Source organism: Amblyomma americanum, chromosome 5, assembly GCF_052857255.1.
Source record: "Amblyomma americanum isolate KBUSLIRL-KWMA chromosome 5, ASM5285725v1, whole genome shotgun sequence".
In the NCBI taxonomy this organism is placed as follows: Eukaryota; Metazoa; Arthropoda; class Arachnida; order Ixodida; family Ixodidae; genus Amblyomma; species Amblyomma americanum.
Window position 1 is genome coordinate 204,214,446 of NC_135501.1, and position 22,773 is coordinate 204,237,218.

Genomic DNA, 22,773 nt, shown 5'->3' on the forward strand with positions numbered 1-22,773 from the left:
GTGGATGGCAACCTCCTGAACTTCGTCTCACCTCTAGCTACATATTCGTCCCCCGATTCATCGAGACCTCGTGAAATAAGAATCACACGTGGCAGTATGATACGCGGCTAGTAAGGACGAATCGCCCTTATTCCATCCGCGGCTACAAAAAGCAGCTCACACTCGGTGAAATTTGCAGCCAGAGGTCCCGGACACAGTGCGCCTGACATCCTCGACCGTGACTTGTAGTGCCACCACTTCGTCCATCCAAACACTCATCGAGGCTTCGAGAAGGACGAATGATAATACGTGGCGGAGTAATAAGGTTTCGCGGGCGCACTACTTCCGCAGCCTCCGCAGCGTTGCCTGCTATGTGTGAAACCGAGTATACAGCAAACATCTTGGTCTAATGTCAGTTTTCCCGCGCTAATCGGCAGCATGCGCGCACCGCACCCCACCACGCGGGAGACCGACCCTCCCATTACGTTTTTATGACTAGGCTTCAAGGTTATCGCCTGACGCACCATTTCGAATTTTTTTTTCTCTTCACGATGGCGAGCGCCCTAATAATTCAGGAAATAGTCGAGAGAGGGCCTCGTCGTTCAACCGACGCGAGTCCCCTCCCGGTTTGCGGGAAAAGTCGCAACGGCGCTGCTAATAATTAACGCAGCAAGAGGGACATCAACGGCGGATGAGACGATGCCAGGGGATGGCGGTGGCAAGACCGGCGATGGTCAAGCGCGAAGAGTTAACGACCATGCTCCTCCCCGAATTCGGAGGCAGGCGCAGAGTTGCTCTGCGCGGTCGGACCGCACCATCTTTTATTCAATGACGTCGCCACGAAGAAGCGCCCTGTCCACACCGTTACCGCGCTTCCCAGCTAGCGGGAGCTGACTGTACTAGAGCACGGCGTTGCTGTGATGCGCGAAAATATTAATGACCAGAGCGCTCCTCTTTCTTCTTGTTAGAAAAAATAAAGTGCGTGTGTGGAGGGGGGTCCGATTCGACGCTGTGTCCAGACTTCCGGTTCAACGGCACGGCACACCGGGCCAAAGAAAAGGCTACTAACCTCTACTGTTGTTTTTTGGAGCTTCCAAACGCGCCACCTAGTACTAGCAGAGAGTAGCAAAGCACATAAAGCCCTGGTAGCGCCAACTATAGATCATCCGCCTTCCCACAGGTGACGCGACAATCCTCCGGGCCAACCAGCCTTCCTCTCGCCTTCGAAACGCTGTGCACGCTGTCACAACCGGCGTGCAACCCCATTCCAGCAACACCCGCCACTGTAACGTAAAAAGCTGGGGACGAGACGGGCGGGGGCGCCACACTCAAGTTGTACGTATACTGTCAGCGTGAAATGAAACGCCAACGGGACAACTGAAACGGGAACTGCACAACGAGATTGTTTTATAGCTGGGGCAGGCCGAATATGAGAACAGTAGCCCAGAAAGTGTTAATATTAAATTTTTTTTAACATTACGATTACTTTGCAGCGGAGGGCGGTGTTAGTACAGCTGGCTTCCCAGTTTTTTTCCCCCCGATTCCCTCATCGACTGAATGAAAAATTAGGTATGATTGTATACTTTACGCTATTATTATAACATTATTAATGCGGACATATTACCAGACCCCGCGTACATTTATCTTCGAGCAGCTAATACTGTAGTTTTCACGCGAGAGCGTTACGGTTAGCCTGTTGGCGTTTCACATGGCGCTGGTAGTAAAACCTGAGGCGTACCGCACGACGCAGCCAACTTAACTGATATGCATTCGAGGGTCACTTACACCGATACTCACCAACTGCGAAGCAGCAGCAGCAGCCGTACGTCTATAAGTGCAGTTGAACCTCGCTATAACGAAGTTGAAGGAGCCTGGCAATTACGCTATAGCCGTAACTTCGTTACAGCCCGTGTTGATCTAGCTTGCCCCGCCGCGGTGGCTGCGTTTCGATGGAGGCGAAACGCTAAGGCGCCCGTGTGCTGTGCGATGTGAGTGCACGTTAAAGATACCCAGGTGGTCTAAATTATTCCGGAGCCGTCCACTACGGCACCTCTCTCTTCCTTTCTTCTTTCACTCCTTCCTTTACCCTTCCCTTACGGCGCGGTTCGGGTGTCCGCCGAGATGCGAGACAGATACTGCTCCATTTCCTTTCATCAAAAACCAATTGTCTTTTTTTTTTTACCCAGCTTCCGCGGGAACCATCATTTTTCGTTATATCCGTTATGTCGTTATAAACCGTTTCGTTATAACGAGGCTCGTCACGTGATAGGAAATACGGTCGCTCGCCGCACCAACTGCGCCGCACGTGGAGCCCCAAGTGCGCATCCCGCGCAGGCTGGGTTCCAAGTCCTTTGAGCTCCGGCCATCCGTCTCCTCGGCAGGCTGACATTACAGGCGCGAAAAGAAGACTAGCACGGGGTAGGGACGCGAGAGCGGCTCCCGCCCGAAGGAGCACGGCGAGACGGCTGAGAGTGTAAACAGAGCGACCCTCAAAAAAAAAAAAAAAAGGAGCGCGTCGCGACTTTATCCCATCCGCAAAAAACCGTAACGAAGCCGGCGAGAAGGAACCAAAGGTGACAACAGGCTGCCTCCGGAAGAACGATAGCCTCCCTCTTAAACGACGTCATCAAAGATTCAAAGCCCCCAGGGCTCAACGAGCCATGAGCCGGAAAGGAAAAAAAAAAACAAAACAGAAAACGCGAAAAAACAAGGAGGCGCCAAAACGCTTCTCACTCTCACTCCCTTTACTATTCCTCAGCTACTCTCCCGCACGGTCCAGTATGTACGTGTGTGTTTTCGTGCACGCGGACGGACGGCAACAAGTCGTTAGCGGCGCCCACCCGCAAGCTGGCTCGACACCGACGCCACCTTACGACGGACAACAAGAAGGCAAAGAAAAAAAAAACGTGCAAACAAGCGAGGGCGGAAGGCTTCTCCCCATTGCGACGGGCATCGGGGTGCCTCGCAGTTTACGAGGCGCAATTTTGCCCCCAATCCCTCCTCCAACCTTCTCCATTCCCAGGATGAAATGCAGGAAGTCCCGATAACGACGGCCAAGGCGCGGGCCTGATTATACGACCTCGGCGCGCAATATAAGGAATAAACACAGGCAAGGAGATTAGCCATCACGGCCGTGACAAGACCCGACTTTTTGCGTTGCTCTTTTCTCGGCCACGAAGAACAACAGAGCTCCGTTTATTTTTTTTTCCTCCTCTCCTCTGCTCTCATATTTCCCGACCCGCTTTGAAGCTTAACGAGCTTCCGGAATCGCAACGTATGCGCCCTCCCCCCTCCCCCTGATCTCGTGTTCGTATTCTTGTACTGCTTCTTTCCAAGCACGCCTAGGGCCTCCCTTCCACAACGGGCGGCGGGGTACAAAGAGGCAGCCAGTTGCTGTGACTGCTTCCATTACCACCGGTATTTTTTTTTAAATAATAATAATAATTGGTTTTGGGGGAAAGGAAATGGCGCAGTATCTGTCTCACATACCGGCGGACACCTGAACCACGCCGTAAGGGAAGGGGATAAAGGAGGGAGTGAAAGAAGAAAGAGGTGCCGTAGTGGAGGGCTCCGGAATAATTTCGACCTTCTGCGAATCTTTAATCTTTAACGTGCACTGACAACGCACAGCACAGGGGGCCTTAGCGTTTCGTCTTCATCGAAACGGAGCCGCCGCGGTCGGGTTCGAACCCGGGAACTCCGGACCAGTAGCCGAGCGCCCTAACCACTGAGCCACCGCGGCGGGGTATTTTTTTTTTTTCGTTTCTGATTTCGCGATGTGCGGGCTACACGGCGAATACGCGCTCGAAACCCAGCTCCGGGAAGGGTGCCTGCCCAACCGAACAAGACGAGCCACTCGACGATACAACGGGAAAATGGCGCCTCGAGAGGAAACGGAACGACGCGTGGGGCAAGTCGAAAATACGTTCCAACCAGCCCCACTCTACAAGTGGGCCGCCTAGTCACTGACGCTCGGGGGTGCGTTATCAGCAATGCTTGCCTTTGCGGGGGAGTGCTAGCTAGGCCTGGCACGTGCTTCTGCGATAAGCTCCGAAACAGGACTGCCAAGCGCAGCGCTTCCCAGCCTGTTCGCGCGCCGCACACGCACGCCGGGTCGGGGACAGCGAAGCGCGATTACAACCACATTCGCTGGAAGCGTGGCACACCGCGCAGTGGGTGGACTTCGAGTGCTCGGCGCATCTCAATTTTCCATTAACTCGGGCCAAGTTTCTTTCCAATTCGTTCATTTTTGAGCTTCGCCACCAACCGCCGCAGTTTTGCGATGCAGAATTCATGATTGCAAGTTTCACGAACACCACTATACGCAGGGTGTCCACGGTAGAAGCACGGTAATTCGCTTTAGCTGGCCCGCCAAGTTGTTTCAATAAATTCGTACGCTGCCCATGCCATGCGGTGTTTGTTTTGGCAGCTGCCCCCGGCAAATTCAAGGGCTAACATAATAGGATCCAACAGCGCAGCCGACCACTGCAAGCCAACAAGCGAGCCGAGAAGCCACGCTTGTTCATACAGCACGCTCCGGGCTTTTCCCGAACACGCATATTGTACACACGAGCCCTCGAGGAGCACGACACCGGTACAGGCGGTGTGTGTCCCTCGAAGATATGGACGCAACCAGGAATCCGGGGCCTCATCCAACTGCTGGCACGAGCCCGCAAGTCGGCTAGAAGCGCAGTGGCGACGTCCAGAGAAACGTTCCACCAAATGCACTCCACCTCGGCATCTGCATTCCCACCGTCGTAACGGCGGCCGGCCGACCTCGAACCCCCCCTCCACACCTGGCGGCCTCATTTCTCGCGCAGCCGTTGAACCCGCCAAAGCCGCGCTAACCCATGACGACATGCGACAGGCGCGCGCTCCAGCCGCCTCACATCAACCACCGGCGTCTTTCCCGCTCGCTGCGTCAAAAAAGAAAGCCGGCAGGGGCCTTCCTCACAGCGTGCCACTACGAGTCGAGTCGTCGTCGACAGAGGCGAGGTCGGAGTTGTTAAGAACGCAAGACAGAGCTGTCACTCGCGGAGCCAGCGGCAAAAAGAAAAAAAAAAACGCTTAACAAGATGGGGGAGGCGGTAGAACGCGAGCGCAGAAATAACCCGCATCCCCCCACCTCCCAACAATAAGAAGACCGAGGCAGCTCGCCTAACACCGTCTGGACGCCTTCTCCAGCAGACACGCACAAACGGACACCGCCACCCACCGGGGCCAGCGGCGACCGCGCAAAGTACCGACAGCGCCGCCAGAGCAGAAAACATCAGGCGCGATGCCGTCGTCGCGCTTCCTCCACACGCCAGTCACGACGGCCGTCCGCTTCCCCGAAAACGAAACCAACAGCGCCACGAGCTGCGCGCCCGCCTCCACTACTGCTCCTGCTGCTACTCCACAGGGTCGCGTCGGGCACAAAGCACGACGACAATTCGGCGGCGCCCCGCATTCTGCCAAAGGGGGGGGTCCTTCCACGGAATCGAGCACGCGCAGATGGCGATCACGCGGGCACGGTGCGCGAGACACATCCCCGGCGAAATAAAGGGCCACTAGGATAGCATGAAGCATGCCCTACCGGCGACACCTTCTGGCTATAAAGCATCCAACTTTGATTGACTAAAACTAACAAAGCTGCATGGTCACAATTCCCAGTATCCTCTGCCGCATTGTTCAGAGAGGAAATGCACGAGCAGACAAAATTTTTTTTCACTCTGTTCAGGTCAGTTCCAGGCCTGCACTATATGCATGTCTTGACCAATGGGCAGTGGCCTCTCTAAGGTCGAGATCCATCACTTCCCACAACTGCCAATGTGGAACACAGAGTACAGCGGAAGTCAATGGCCTGATGACGCACAAGTCCCGCGATGATGTTAGTTCGATAGTAGTATTAGTTGAAGAAGGCGACGATGCGCAAACAGCGCGAGAATGAGTTGTAGTTTAACACGATGTGCGATTGGCTGCAGGGATAGCATACTGCTCTCGTGCAGTGGCCAGCGAAGCCGAACTGTTTGCGCCACTGCAGGTTTGAATCCCAGTAGCGGCAACATTTATTCATGGCTTGGCCAAGGTCACTCTCAAGGTCAACCTTCACGCAAACTCAGCAGCAAGGACCTCGTGAGGTGGTGCTTTTGCAGTAAAAGCAGCCTTTCTCAGTCTTCAAATGCCATGTGTTTAATGCATCTATCAATTGGTCACCAACGTGCCAGTGCACACTAATGTTGAACATTTGAGGGCTGCCACCACACAAATTAAAAGCAGCTCATAAAGAGCACTCACCACTGTTGCAGAACCATTCTCGGGTGAGGAGGGCACAATGCTAGGGACAGTGCACAAGCACTAATTGAAAAGGATACTCGACCATGGCTTGGACGCCATTCTTCTTGAAGATCACTATTCTCAGCACCTTGCCACTGGGAGTGCAGATGGTGTGGATGACATCCTGAAAGGTGAAAAATGAGGGGTGTCAAAAGGACAATTTCTCCGGACCCATACTTGGAAAATAACAGCGAGATCACCTGCGTTTGATACTGGCAAAGTGACAACAGTACAAAGTGACAACAAAAATTTTAAACCACTGTAGGAAATAAAATTATGCAAATAAATACACAAAAGCTTAGGTGAAACAATGCGAAAAACGACACATGCACTCTCAGAAGTATGATGTCGCTCCTGCAGCATACACACAGGCATGAAAAAAAAATTGCGAGAACCAAAATTGGTACGCTGAACCCACAGATCAGCATAACAAACGAAGACAAACTTTAGATGCTAGCTCCAAGAACTTCACCGTAGACCATTTCCTGTGACTCACTGAGCCATTCCTTCCCTGTACATAAAGATATAAAGCAACTCCTACCAATGATGGCACATTCAAAACACCCCAGTCAGTGTAAACCCTTTGCCAGTTCACAGTCATGAATTTAATTCCATAGTGCACTCATTTCCAGCAGGCTTTCTGTGCATGAGCGAGCATGCCCGAAGTCCAAGGAAAGCGTTAAAATATATTCGGTACCTTGACTGCAGTGTTTTTATAGCTGTTATGACATTGGTGTACACAGCAGTAGGCCGAGCACCCATAATTATCCAATTTTGTTTTCACCTTCGAACGAAACACCTCACTGCTCGCCTCGCTCACTGAGAACTGAACCAGACAGCTGCGTTGGCTGCGTCCGCCTTTCGCCACTGCTGTTAACCAGGTGGCGCCACTCGCACACGCCAAACTGCAGCGCATGGAGTCTATAACAAAGTTACTACTGCTGAACGGGTGTCAAAATAAATTACCAATGAGCTCAAAACAAGAAAAAGCCAACATGAGTAAAGCACTTTGCATGAAAAGGCCACCAAAGAGAGCCGTACAAGTTCGATTTTCAAAGAATGTGTACCTTCGACAACTTCTCTCACTTGGCTTCGAGGCACCTGACAAATGCGACAGCTTTTAGCTGGCTCCCTCCAGACCAAATAACTTGTCACAAGTGTTCTTGCTGTTGCCACTCCTTGTCACCGATTTGCCGCTGCCACCAGGCATTCACGACCACAAAGAAACGACCCCCCCCCCCCATCTGCGCAGTTCCAAAGCCCGTTCAAGGTTTCCTTAAAAAAACCAACTTTTCCTTGTCACACTGGAGTCGTAAAACACTGGTCGCCTAGTTCCTCCTTACCCAGTCTTGACAACTAGCTCAAAGCAGTTACCCTCTGCCAGTCATCATAATAGGGCCAGACAGCGCGCCTGACAAGCCTGGCCTTTCCGAGCAAACTGCTGCAGTATCTTTCACTCTGCTCAAACAACAGCCATACACCAATTGAAAAGAAAACTTCAGTGCGCTCGGAGAAGCCTGACAGAAGGGTTATAAATGAGCTCTATTCATACCTTGCTGCCTTCGCCAGTGTTTTTACCAGGAATAAAGATACCACATGGAAAGGCTGTCGCACTCTTCCGAATCTCAATGGCTGAAACCGTGCATCTTAATGAATGATATAAAATGAGTAATAAAACAATTATCTTAACCCATCCATTAAAGGCTAGTGACAACCTCCACTCATCACGACCGATCACCACATTTAGCTTATGACAAGCTCACCTCGTCATGGGTGTTTCACTGCATTCTAAATGGCTTTTCACAAGTTGCACTCATCAAATGGTGTTTTTACATTTAGAGCATAGATGGCAGCACCTGTTCCTTCATCTGTGCTTTTACTGAATGACAGTTTTTCACAGCAGATGGCAGAATCGTCAAATGGTGTTTTTACATTTAGAACATAGATGGCAGCACCTGTTCCTTCATCTGTGCTTTTACTGAATGACAGTTTTTCACAGCAGATGGCAGAAAGCATTCCTTGCGTGTTGAGTCTCATTCTGTTAAGATTTTCCTGCGCTTTCAAACAAACCTGGCGTCATCCGTGCGGCATTATAGCGGGGAAGAGTGTTATCTGGATAGTTGGATTATGATCGCACAAGCTATGAAGATGTCAACATTGAGTTCTATTCTCAAAGTGACAGAGACAGCGACGAGACTGCAACGGCAAGAACATCCGCCCTGTGCGGAGTGCCGTGTTATGAGCGCTACCACACCACTGGTAGTCTCCAGTAGTTTAAAGGGAATCAATAAATGAATAGTGTATTTTGTGTACTGTTAGTAAAAGGCAACCCTTTCTTTCTGTAGTTGGAAGAGTGGACAATACATAATCGCTAATCAAACGTTACTCTCTGCCATATGTTTTCAGATATTTTTGTGTTTTACACGTTTTTGAAGCTTTTCACGTCACACACAAACAAAAAAGCCATTTTGGTACTTTTTATTTTTTTATGAATTCTTAACGGATTAACATTTATACAACTTGCTCTGCTTACGCCTGCGTGTGCGAAGCTTGGTGCCAAAAATCCTGGCAAACTAAGCCTTTAGCCGCAAACACAAACTTAAACATCTGCTTTTCATGTCAATCTCTTTCACCTAACAAATAAATAGCACATACACTGTTTCCACTGTTTCCCCCATAAACAGTAAAAAGAATGAAGAAATGACACAAAAGCATCGAAGTTACACTGTCGTCAGTGTACCATAAAGAATCGTAGAAAGTTTATGCGACCACACTTCCCAAATGTGCAGCCTCTGTGAAATGTGGGTTGTCCACTCCTGAGTGGCAAAGCTGCTAGCAAGGTTATGCAATGTGGCTCAAGGTCCTTCAGAGTTCTAACTGGTCACGTTAAAACATAACACTGATGATGATGATTTTATTTGCATAGTGCAAAGACTGCTTAGTCATGGGTAATGCATTCGGTCTGCAAGAAAGAATAAAAGACCAAGAAGCTATATAGTGTCATCCCACAAGTCTGGCCATAACCTCTGGTCTGTCGCAAACTGATCAGCACACAAAGGCTGCAATATATGCTCAACTTGGTTAGCCCAAATGGACCCCAGGCCATGCTTTGTGATCTCTCTTTTGCTCTCTGTGCACTGTAAGTTCCTAGAGTTAGAACAGTGCTCCTCTTTCCGCAACATCAACAGTTGCAATTGTCTCAGAGAGAGCATACCAGGAATGCCGGCAGAATAAGCAAGGCTAATCCCACCTGTAGCATTCAACATGTCCACTCAACTCATACCAGGAATTCCAAGCAACAGTCAGGCTAGACACACACTTCTTGCAAGGACTGTGCATGCTTCTTCACTAAAAAACTTCCAGGTGCATTGCTTCATGAAGGGTGCCAAATGCAGAATTGCTAGCTGTCACTCGAAAGGCGGGGGCCCACGCAAAGTAGATGGTGTGGGGACTGCCCCGCAGCCTCTTCTTGTTGTTTGCTTTCCCGTAATGTACCCACCCGAAGCTTCGCCTCAGGAGGGGCGCGCCATGTGACTTTTCCTGATTAGTTACCTTAACTAACAAGGGAGGGCGCTATGAACGACGTGACTGCTGTGTGCGCGGGAGAGCGCACTCTCTTCGGCTGGGATCGTAGGCGCGAGCGGACGTATCGCCAGCGGGGCGAGGAATTGGCGGGGAGACATGCTCCCGTATCTCGTCCCGTCCAGCTTCGAGTATCCCTTGCCCTAGCGCGTGCGGACATTCGCTCGTAACCTTGCTGGTGAGTGTGACGACCTCGATTCATTAGCGTATTTTGTTGCTAGCTGGCATTGTTGCTGTAGCAACAAATTCCTGTTTGTATCAGCCAGTGTGTCGCTCCTTTGTTCCCTCAGAGCAAGGTCCGCCGTGGTCGGTGTGCGCTCGGTAGCATACGCAATCACGGGGTGGGGTCCGGGCGGTTTGAACTGTGTCAGCCGCGGTTAAAAGGGGGAAAACGTATTTATCCCCCAATTACAACCCCACAATGGATAGGTTCCAGCACCCCAGGGAACCCTTCAACAAGCCTTGATGCCTCGAATGCAAAAGTTGCAAAATTTAACTACTCGCCGAGCAAAGGGCTTCAATGATTCCTGACCGCATACTTGCAACAGCACCAGCTTTCATGAATCGGAGATGCAACTGTCCCTTACCACTGTGATGGGGTAGGCAGGGTTAAGGATGGTCATCAGAAGCACATGGTTGGGCTTCTCCTCTTCTTGCCTGTGACAAAATGGGAAGACATAAGAATGAGGGATACCAAAGGGACAAAAGCAGGGTACCATGTATCATCTGTACTAGAACCTATTAAGAACATGTACCTGTTCAAACCCCACCTCAATTAACGATAAGTAAAAGACACAACGGAATCCTTAGTTCCGTGTTAATGCTTCAGATGCAAATCCATGACCAACACCATCATGATTGCAGAAAACATTAGTTCTTGAAACAAATAAGTATTACCTAGTTATGACACTATCTACTTTGCTGGAATTGCACCATCATGCTACAAATCAGCATAAAAGGATTCTTTCTTGCTTAGCCAGTGATGCAGTACAAATTTCAATGCACCACAATCTGCCTGTACCAGTCTGCTCTCACACTGAAAGAACAACTGTTTCCCCCCCCCCCCCCCCCCTTGCATTTGAATAACTTTTTATTACCATCAACATGTCAATTTCTCTTCCTATAAAATGCGAAATCATAAGTCAGCCATAAACACACATTGGCATGGCGTGCCAGCAAGCCTGTTACTAGTGCAGCAATTTCTACCATCTCCTGTGTGTTCACAACACAACATAAACCTTAGCTCTCTATACAAACTACTCCATGTTAACTTGAGTCAAGTAATTTATGTCAAGCTTAAGTAAAATATAAATAGAAAAGATGGCAATATAACAGATATGATGCTGCAACTGCTGCAAACCATGTCATGGTAGTCAACTAGATAAAAACAAGCGAATCAATCCACCTTGAAACAATTTCTCAGTGAGCAAGAGTCTGCAGCCATGTGCCTGACTGGCCACAATGTCACTTCTTCCGACAGAAATGCCTATGTGTGATGACTTTCAGTGAAAATGCTTTAGCTCGACCATTTAAAAATGCACCATATTATCTTTTACCTTAGAATAATGAGAGTTAAAGAAGACCTTCCCCAAAATGTGGCGCTCTGCCCTCATAGCATCATGGTACCCCACCAACCTTTTTTCACATTCTTCCATTTAGAGACTCAAAATCTTACAAACTGTGAGATACCCATATTTTGATAGAGTACTTTTTTGGGAGAGAAAAAAATACACGAAAAATAAAGCTTTGCACACAGGCCTTCGATGCCAATCAACCTATCTAGTACCTATGCAACAAATACACATGCAAACAAAGCAAAATACAAAACACGCTAGAAAGCATAGAAGGAAAAGCCAAATGATGCAGCCAGGCTTCTGTGACTGAGGTGTTGTTAAAACACGCAGAAGTATCACTGCAGCCCAAGAATGCTGACTAACAGCCACCCACTGCGTTATTTGTGAACAGCGTGGTAAAGGGCAATGCCTAATCAAAAAAGAGCTCCTTAATTTAAACATAACAGGTTTTTGATTGTAGAGTATTTCACACTGAGTACAAGTCAAAACATGCGGTCCTTCCAACAAGTCGCTGGGCCTTCTAGTGTGCAAACTGAACAGCTGCTGAGCCACACGGCACTGCTTCTGCTGCATCCCCAAAACAGCAGAAAGGACAGTCCTACACTACCCACTGTGCTGACGGCCACCAAGAAAGTAGCAGCTGCATGGCTATTCATCTCGCTACACACCAGCGCTTTCAGCTGTATTAGTGTCCAAAATGAAATGCAACTGAATTTCGTGTGGAACTCTCTTCTCTTGAAATTGCTACTTCATATATAAAAGCACTAGTTTCTCTGTGCAACAAAAAGCTAACTTTCAATTAAAAGTGCACGGAAACGACATATTAAATTTGTAGAAGTTCTGAAGTGGGGGGGAAACAAGATATGAAGTGCATATCACACCTCCCCACAGTGTTGGCACGTTAATTCAAGAAAACTAAATTTTAAAAATTTAAATAAGGAGCGAATCTTTGGAATCCAATTCTAAGGTGACAAAACATAACTTCACAGCCCTTTTCTCTGTGCACAATCGTTCCATTCATGTAGAAATGGTCTGACAGTGTAGTGCTCATTTCCTGGCCCCATCCACACAGTGGAAGTATAATGTGTGATGTCTCTCCTAAGAAGCATGGTCTTGAAGGGCGAAAGAAATGTGGCCACTGCTGTCTTTAGCATGTTTTACTGCCGTTTTGTTATTTTACATCGCTTGACATGCAACGAAGATAATCATTAATTCAGCATTTGTGCTTTAGTGTACAGTTTGAGAACTTTTTTTCCCAGGAGGCTGTTATTCTTTTGTCTTGCTGACAATGCATTTTTAAGGGGACACCGAGGACACGTTGAAGTTGGCCTCTAATATCTGTTTACCGCATTCTAATGATAAACAGGCTACTGAAAATGGCACTTCGATGTCTAAGAGTTGGACTTTCTCGTTTTTATTTCTTGAGAATTCGGTGGAATTTTTTCGGTGCTTATTTCAGAATGCAAGCTTTTGGCATTTTTTGTTTCGGAAAATATTTTTGAATTACCTACTTTTTTCGGTGATCTAGTGTGGTCAAAGATCACTTAGAGTCTATCTCGGCATTTTATCAACATGAAAGGTTTATTTGCCAGTGATTAACATACAAATGATAGTATTTGGAGCGTGTACAAGGAATTCCTATCGTCATTAAGAATGTTAATGCAAGTGATATGAGATAGCCAGCAAACAAAAACAAGTTTACATCAAAGAATTAGGCTTAAATGTTATTCTCAAGTTGTTGTAGACTGTTGAGCAAAAGGGTGAAATATCCCGTAGTCTACGTGTTGATGTCAAGGATGAAACTGCCACTTAATAATCGAGGCTGCCACAACATGATACTTTTCAATGACACCGGTGTGCATGGCTTCATGTCAGTGCCCTACATGCAGCTGATAAACATACTTAACTGCTCTAAACGGGTGATAATAGCAGAAAAAAATTGGTGCTCAGCTCGCGGGCGGCGAGGAGGTGGCGCTTCCCGGCCTGCAGAGCCATGTGAGCTAGCAGAGCAACACCTCAAATTGCACAGCTGCTTATCCAAGAATATCGTATCACCACCCTGGGTTCTTACCTCGCTAATTTTAAACTCTGACTGACTATACCTTGTACTCAACAGCCAGCTAGCCAGTATGTCATGCATGACAAGAATACTGATCTTTTTCGGTTAAGACCAAATTTCCAAAACTGAATTCAACGTACTTTTACTCTTTTTTTTGTGTGCTGGCATTTATAATGGCCATTCCTCACATTTGGGCATTGCGCGTGTCTGATTGTCTGTCTGTCTGAAGCCGGTTTTATGGCAGGCTGCTCACCAGCCTACCGAATGATGGACACCCTGCCCACCGTGTCACCTGGGTCACAACCCAACCCAAGTTCCACCGATGGAAACACCTGAAATAGCACCTGCCTTAATTGAAAAAAGTTGGCCTCAGTATCCCTTCAAGAGCGTTCAAAGAATCGCCGAGAGGTATGGGCTCAAGTATTTTTAACTGAATTGAGGCACATCAGTACTGCACACACCACAAGTATGCCAACACTAGTTGAGCTATCCACATGATATGCTGTATACCAATTTCCTAAGACAGCAGTGCCCTTCGCATACACTTGCTCATTTGCCCATGTGAACAGCGTATATGTATGAAGAAAAGCTAAAAGGCATTTTCCCTATTAAAGAAAAATATTTGTCTAGAATGGCATCTCAGTGGCAGTTTTTTGTTGTGGCTGTGGTGCTTTATCAGGTTAAGCTTGCAATAAATTTCGGCCACTACTAAGATTGACTGTGCACAGTTTGCAGGAAAAAAAAATCTAGATCAAATGGATACGAAGTATGTCCTGCTACTCACATATTTCTATGCTAGCATTAAATTTTTTGCAAAATCAGGAAAAAGACTTTATTTTCCATATCTAGTCATTTTAAATGCTACGTTCGACATCCTTCTGAGCATACCTTCGTGGCTAAGAAGTAAAGCTGTGCAGCTTTCTTGGGCCTTTGTGGCTTAGGAAAAATACGTCCAAAAATTTTAAAAAAATCCTTTTTCTCAGCAGTCTCTACCCTGGGTGATCCATCACAATATAGGGCTTCGGACTGACTATGCATTCTTTCCCTTGACTGCTAATGCTGACTCACTGTCGTGTCTAGTATATCGTAAAGCAATACAGAATGGGAAAAAATAAAGAAAAGAAGCCATCACCAGTAGTGTGTTTGTTGCAAACTGATATTGAGTACTTACCAGTCACTTGGCGGATCAAGGATAAAACCACGCCTAATACAAAGTAAAAATATCAACTTTTACAATCATTCCCCTCGTTACATAGTTGTATTAAACTATACAGCATGAGTAAAATAAGTTTTTGAAAATCTGAATGTCAGGTTTTCACCTAATCCAAACTGAGCCCCTTAGGTTGTGGCAAAACTGAAAAGTGTGGTGACTTCAGCAGTCAAGGAAGGTGAACACCCAAATGGTCAATGTTAAATTTCATACACCCAAGTCAGTCTATCGACTGCTTTTGTCCATGTGTTGTAGCTACATGCAAGAAACTGATGGTGCAAGTAACCAAACTTCGTGCAAAGAAGTAGCATAAAATAGCCATCTCTTAAAAAATTAAAAGAGCTTTGTGAAATAAGTGCCAACTAACAGAGCAGTCCCACACCCAGGTGTGTAAATTCTGTGAAAAGAAGTCTGGTGGGAAAGCTTCCTCATAAACATAAAAAAAAAACTTTTATTTTGCCTGTAGTGCTGCCTAGAACACTGCACTTGAAGAGAGAAGAGAAGCTCTTTAAATGAAGAACTTAATTTAGCCACTGTTTAAATCTGCTGATTTGCTACTCTGCGCGGGGAAGGGATTCGGGGAGAGAAAGAAATGGGATGACAAAGCTCACTGCATAGAGAATGCACAATGAGAGTGCTGAACGAAGGGCTTAGAGTTTGTCTAGAAGACTAATAACGTCTACATAATCAAACAAAAAGTTCATAGCTCGTCTCTGCTGCCTATGGCAGGCTAAGGGTCTTAATACACGTCAAGTGTTGCAGGCAATTAAGAGAGTGATTCCATAAGATGTTCATAATGCAAAACTTTAAATCTCTTAGCAACCTGAGCGTGCTGTGTGGAATACAGAGATATTTTCTGCTTCTCAGACTATGGGGAATTTTTCTGAGGTAGCAACATGGCGCGTAAGCCTGCTTTACCCCATAACCTCATAGTATTGTCAGTCTGCAATGAAATTCAGTCACGCTTAATGGTATGCATGGAGCCCCTCACACACAACAAAAATAGACCAGAAGCTTAATGAGCGTTAGGCAAAAATTGCCATCAAAACCTGAAGCACACAAGATTCATACATGGAGCAGAAAACACTAATTTCAATAGCATGTTAAACTTTTGTTAAGCCTTGGCAAAATATATCAAAATGCTGATGAAGTCTCAACTTTTAAGAAAACAAAGCCCCTGATATGCAAATGTGATTCAACCTGCCTACTTACTCCCAAAATAATGTGCTTTGTTTTGTCAAGGAAAAGTTGGTGCTAATTTGGGAGGTAAAAGGACACAGGGTAAAATTAATACTCTGGGAAACTGAAGACTTCTCAAATGGTAATGATTAATGCAGAGGGCGTGTTCAGTGCGAGTATCCTCATTACAGAAGAACGTAGATATTCTCCACGACACCGTCTCCCACAAGCAGCTTGCAACAAGTTTATTGAAAGAGATCTCTCACCCTCGACCTCCTCCTCCACCCCCTCGTTGATTATTGTAGTAGTTGTAGCCCTGCGGCTGGTTGTTGCCATAGCCACGATCCTGAAAACAAAATGACAAAAAAAACAGCAAATGGTCAGCACCATGTGACATGTCCAAGCCCTCAAACACGCCACCTTAAAGGAGGACTTTAAACAATTAGGGATCAAAGTGGCTTCGGCCTCAGTTCTCAACATAGCCATTGTACTGTACTGCAAAGAAAAGGCTAATAATGAAATATTTAGCAGCTCCTGAGTTTGCTGGGCTATCCACCAAAGTGTAGAAAGCTGCAACAGTTGTCTCAGATTGACTTTCACGAACAGCCTGATATGCTGAAATTCTCATTGCAATCTTTCGAGTTCTCCACCGAGTCTGCGAACTAGGGCCTTCCAATGGTAAACCAGTGAAAGACCAGCAACATTCGGCAGAGTGCTTGGAAACCATGACTCATGGGCATGTGCCAACGCTACAAAGGTTACTACTACTGCATCGGTAAAGTGCACACGTAATTGGTAGTTACAGAGATATCGGCTTTGGCGTACATGCTGTTAAGTTATGTGATTATGTTGTCTGGACCTGCAACAAGTCATCAGAGAACAAATGTGTGCAAGGCAATTCTGCTTCTGTGCTTGACGTTGTATTCTTAAATCATTCCACTGATAACTTATCAGTATCTGTTGAATGTGGTTTTTCTGATCACAACATGGTCTGCATTTCCTTTTCTGTGCGTGACACAACAAAAAAACGAACAACTAAAACAGTTTCGTTTGAAGATTTTTCACATGTCTTCTGATGTGATTATGACCACTGACTCTATTGACAAATTGATTAATTATAAATACTCACGTTTTACATTTGTATAAATTTTCTACGGTTACTGCTCAACATGTTCTATTGGAAATATGTTTTGTTTCATGCTCTCACTGTGATGAATTCGTATTGAGCAATATTGTATTCTTCTTGCCCCTCCTGCTAGGGCCTGTTCTAAAGGCCTGCAGTATTTGGTAAATGAATAAATAAAGTGGACATCGCTATACTTCGAGTCCAGTGAATGCAATCAGATCTGTATTATGCACACAATAACTTCTTTTGACATCAAGCACGACAATAGTAATACACACACATTAAGGAAGATTCCACAATAGAAACTGAAGGCTAGGTACTGGACCAACCCAATAAATGCCTAGAAGTATGAAAGGCATTTTAGAAAAATCTCGAACAGCAGGTTCATGCTTGCACAGCAACAGCTTAGGCGCTATCGGGAGAAAATTTATGGTAGAACGAAAAACGCTGGCTCTATTTCACACAATTCCGATGCAACTTGTAGCAGAACCAGGCTTCCGAGACTTTCATTTTTAAATAGTTTACGAACCATCTGTCCAGCGATTCAATCGGGGGAAGCGTAGCACAAAAGTGAAACATACCCTCAGTGAAACTGGAAGTCAGCTGCGGCAGGCAAGCGCCAGCAGTGGTTAACCAATTAAACTGAACATTTTCCGCCCTCAAAAGAAGCAATCCAACCGACTAATTAAACCCCCAACAACGTAACACGACGTGATGTTGCAAAGGCTAGACGAAACTCTCACCCCTGACGTTATTTCTACGCCTTTCAGCTCCTCACCTACAGTTTTACCAAGAAGACAATTCTATAAAAACCACCTTCGCTTCACTTTCAAGAGAAATTTAAAAGCCAAGAATAAAGCCGGAAGAAGGAACAGAGGCAGTGCTCGACATCACTCAGTGCGAATGAAATGAGAAACCAATCTCGACCAACAGACGGCGCGTGACAGCGCCCCGCTAAGTGATTTACGAGCGTCTATTTGGAAATAATAAGCGCATGCCACCTCAGACGAACGGTACAGTCGCGAGGGCACAAAATAAAACAGGTGTAATGACGAGGCGCACGCTTCCTGTTCAAATAAAGATGAGGGAGTCGAGAACAAAGAAGGTACACGTCTACACTCGCACAGGCAGAGTTAGGCCAGGCAAGCAGCCGGCAAGGTCAGGTGCCAGCTGCATCATCGCGTCGTGAAACGTCGCGCACTCAGCTCGTGCCCTCCTCCTAGCGTCCTACTACCACAGCCTCTCTCCTAGCTTGCCACGAAGCCCAATAACAAATAGGAGAGCTCAAAACAGACAGGTGTAGCTCCATGATCAGAGCAAGAACGAGAAAAACTAAACAAAAACCCGGAAGAAATTGCTAAAGACACAAAAAAAACGAGGGCAGACGACGATGAAAAGGCGCTGAAAAGAAAGATCCAGCGCTTGGAAGAGGCGCGAAGCAAGATGTCAGGGCAGGCAGCTGCTCCTGCTAGGCTATAAGCGCGGCCCGACAAAACATTATACAGAAACGAAATTGAATGCCGCTATTTACGGCGAGTTGGTTGGCAGACTGCGCAAGAATGAGGCGGGAGGGTACGCTATCGTCGTTATACAGCAGCGAGTACTACGCCTCGCAACATTTTCCGAGCGTCGCCACATGTCGCACAGGAGAGACAGAAAAAGAAAAACGCGAACGACTTTTTGCCCTCAGGCGATATCGTTTTCAGTGGCCAGTCTCAAACGGGGGCTCAAAAATGCAGACGGAACCAGTACCCCTCGTCCTTTGTTCCTCACCATTTTGTTTGCAACGCGTGCACGGGAGACGCTGACAAATCACAAGTGGAGGTTATTTGACTGGTGGCTAAAATCAATGCAAGAGTGAAATTTTACCCGCACTCTGTAGGAGGCCGGAAAATGGCTTTCGCTAAAGGCATAGGGAGCGTTCCCAGCCCGCAGTTAAAAAGCACAAAATATATTACGAGTCGGGGCCAGGTGGCGTCCGCCGCCACCCGACGATTCAAAGGGTTCAGCCTCAGCCATAGATCCACAACAAACACGTTATCCTGCATAATTAACATAAGCAATCGCGCAATTCGTTCCACAGAAAAAGAAAAAAATCGGCGCCTACTAGCCGCTCGGTCTGCCGCTTCGAACGCGACAAAAGCAGCTGTCAGGTTGAGCGAAATTCGCCTTGAAAGTGCTCAAAATTACAAATAAGTGTCGGTAGCGACAGTACTGCGTATGCAAGGAGCGAAATTCGCAAGCGATTCCAACGGATTCAACTAGAAGGCCCGCACTGATGTAACCTATCACCCGCGTCTATCCGGCATTGTACAACCTACGCGTTCGTTACCGTTCTGAAAAACGACGCAAACAAAACAGCACGTAAAAAGAAGACAAAAGACCACTTGTCTTCGTCAAGAAGGGAAAGCAGCTGTTCGAAGACAGCTGCCCGAGCGCGCAGCCAGATCCCAGCATTAAAACAAAAGGCAGATCGGACGAGCGCGATCATCCTCCGCTAGGCAACGGCCAAACGCTCGTCAAAAGTTGCTAGAAAAAGCCGCTAACTACGAACTTACGTAGACGCTCGGTCTCGCCTGCCTGGACCTCTGTTGGTGACCGATGACGAAGATCATCCCCGCGACTGCACAGCGCCGGCAAACAGCCCGACGACAACGACACTGCCTAAGACTTGGAGTAGCGACGGCGCCAAGTTGTGTCACAAAGTTGACCACCACAGCACCAAAGGCGCGCGATGAGGCGACGAGAAAGTAATCGGATATCTTCACGCTAACTGCCAGCAAAAATAAATAAATCTGCACAATAAAAATCTGCAGCTAGTGACGCAAGGCAGTTCGGGTCCCACTGATGTGGCCTCAGGACGGACGGGAAGCTCTTACCGCGACGAACGCTGTAGCGAGCAAATGACCACACATGGACGCGAAAAGAACAAACTAAGAACAAAAGGAAGACGCGCCATTCGAAAGGCGGCTGTCATGAATGGCCAGTTTCAGTGGCTGTTATCGGATTGAAATCGCGCCAAACCGAGCCAAGACGACCTCTGCCGTGTGGATAACGATTAAGAGTGCATTACAAGCGTAGGGTATCCAATAGGCACAAGAACACTGCCATAAACGCGCTCAACACACGGGGTTCAGCGCGGTCCAGACTTTTTTCCACACGCAACTTCGCGCTCCTTAAAGGTGCACTAAAGAGGAATCCTATCTACACGTTCCGGCATTCTTAGAGACTTCGAATCATTGTCCTGTGCGGCCGATTGCCCTAATTAAATCGGATTAAACGTCCCGGCTCCCGCCTTTTTTTGAACTGAACGCGGTAGGTAGTCGGAGTCAACCAACGCGTGGAGTGCCCGCACAGGGCAATAATTCGAAGTTTCTAAGAATGCCCGGAACGTGTAGATAAGAGTTCCCGCGGTAAAAATACGAGTTCTGATTCCTCTTTAGTGCACCTTTAAGCGAGCGCGGATTGCTTTCGGAGACGAACCCCTTGACTACGCTACGGGTCATCCCATGAATGAAAAGTTCGCCACACATCAGACGTGTCCACAAAAAGCAGAATATGGAGTTTATATCCGCTACGCAATAACGAGTACGCACGTGCCCCCCACGCCGGTTCAGCCACCGGAACAATCTCACAAGGTCGCCAGAGTAACGGCTGCCTTCCGTCGCTATCGAGGCACAGCGACCCGACAGGAGGAGCCGGGCAAAACATCCTTCCGTGACCCTCGCCAACAGAAGCAATCTTGAGCTGCACAGTAGTCGATGCGCGGGACAGCATATCACGCAATGATGCTGTTTTCTTCAAAGACCCAAACGACCGACTCGGTGGCCCGGCCGCTTAATTGCTGTCAAATCAGCAATCACCCACTGTGCTCTGAGCACAAAGGCGTCATCCCGTCAACGGTTCTTTGTTACTAAAGGAACAAGAGAAATGACAGAGCAGCCTCTGTTCACACAGGATGGCTGGGTGACTGCGGTTATTTTGGAAACACAAACGAACAGTCTTGTGCACCGAACGAGGTGTTGCGCGCGGGGAGAAGAAAAAGAAAAGGGCCGAGATCGTGGCGATATGACGCCCCTCGGAGAAGGGAGACCACCGAGAGGTTTAAAATAAGCCCGCCCCAGAGCGGCGAACCATCTTATCAAATTGCCCCTTTTCAGCTCTGTCTCTGCTTCGTTTGTGGCCGTAAACAGCGGCCCGAGACGAGGGGGGCACCCGGGGGCACGCCAACACTCGTTCGTCCCAAGAGTACTCGTAGAGCGCGCTGCCTGGCTTCGTCTTTTTTTTTTTTGTTCTACTTTTTAGGGAGCCCTCAACGGAGTCTGAAAACGAAAAAAATTCCGCGCCGCCGTGAGAAATCGTGAGCGACCGCGGCGGCCTCCGGCCACAGCAGGCCGTTGACCGGACGCGTGGAAAAAAAAAGAAAGAAAGGGGCAGCCGCACCGATGAAACTAACACAAAAATATAACACGGACTCAACAAACTGACCGGGCGGGGGCGGCAAGTTGCGGTCGCAAATGTTCCCTTGCGCGTGTGAAAACAGCGACTACACCAGAAGCATCACGCTATCGGGACGGAAGACAAAAGAAAAAAAGCACATTCAAGGAAAGACAAAACAAACATGCGAAATATCCGCAGTTATTCCCACGGGGATCCGGCAGCACGAGCCGCATTCTACGAAGCAGCAGCACTAGAGCGAGAGCGGATGGTTGTGCACCGCCCGACACACGACGATTGTTTTTCCCGGCCTCGGCAAACCGCGACAAACGAACGACACTTCCCGCCCAACATTCTCCTTTTCGGTCCAGGTCCGGCCCCATGCCTGTTTTTGTTTTTAAACCCGATAATATTGCCATGATATAGAAACAAAAGCGGCAAAACGAACGCACAAACAAGGCACATTGTGCGCCGGCCAGCATTAAGCCTATCCAAGCACGCTTCGTGTACTGCGCTTCCAAGCCGGCAAGCATGAGAGCGGTTTTGTCATCGCGGGGCGCGATCGCGCCAGCAGCACCCCTCCAGAGACAACGTGTGCGCTACGTACCCGGCCTTCGTCCGTTCGCTGCCGTTTCGCAGCGTGTCCATCGTAGCTGGCGATATCGGCCATCATCCCAAAATTTTCCGCGGCGATGCCGGCCCACGCACAACACGAGCAGAGAACAACGAGACGCACGGCTTCGGAAAAAAACACGGACAATTTGCGACCACCGCCGACAAGAGCGTTCTTCGCCAAGTAATGGCCACACAGGGACGGCACGAGCCAGCAGAACGGGAGATGTGGCGTAGATGGCGCCACAAACGCTACAAGCTTTCTAATTTTGTTTTGATTCCAAGCGCGCTGCTTACCTCCCTGAATGTTCCCCACTATACTCCATGCATAACTCCATAGTAACATGAGCGCTGCTGTCGTCAACGATGCACATTGTATAATTCGTTTCTGATAAATCGTTAAAACTTAAAAACAAAATAATAATACTTAGAAACAAAAAGTAAATTATTTATTTGGAACTTAAGTTTTAAATTTTTTGTATTATAGCGTGATAGATTTACTATCTTAAGCGCCACTTTTAGGCCTAGTGGTTATACCTGTCAATAAGCACAGAAAAAGGATATCGCGAGTGCAGTACTGTTAACTTTTAGGTGAATTCATTTATGAGCACAGAGTTTCGTACTCGTGGAGGAAGAAAAAAATTCGTACTTTTAAAGCTGGCGCTGCTGCAGCCACCATAGACGCTCAAAGCATCATGGG

At 47.6% G+C, this 22,773-nt stretch overlaps 1 protein-coding gene across 4 annotated transcripts in view; it reads right to left on the bottom strand.

Moving 5' to 3' along the window:
* Positions 1 to 22,268, bottom strand: part of sm (heterogeneous nuclear ribonucleoprotein L) — a 131,261-nt gene extending 108,993 nt beyond the window's left edge. For all 4 annotated transcript variants that reach the window (XM_077666594.1, XM_077666593.1, XM_077666592.1 and 1 more), the window contains exons 1-4: positions 22,069 to 22,268; positions 16,165 to 16,244; positions 10,464 to 10,533; positions 6,333 to 6,418 (exon numbers count right to left, since the gene is read on the bottom strand). In XM_077666594.1, coding sequence (XP_077522720.1) covers positions 6,333 to 6,418; positions 10,464 to 10,533; positions 16,165 to 16,244; positions 22,069 to 22,134 — 302 coding nt within the window. In that variant the 5' untranslated portion in view covers positions 22,135 to 22,268. The remainder of the gene's footprint in view (positions 1 to 6,332; positions 6,419 to 10,463; positions 10,534 to 16,164; positions 16,245 to 22,068) is intronic.
* Positions 22,269 to 22,773: the final 505 nt, after the last annotated feature.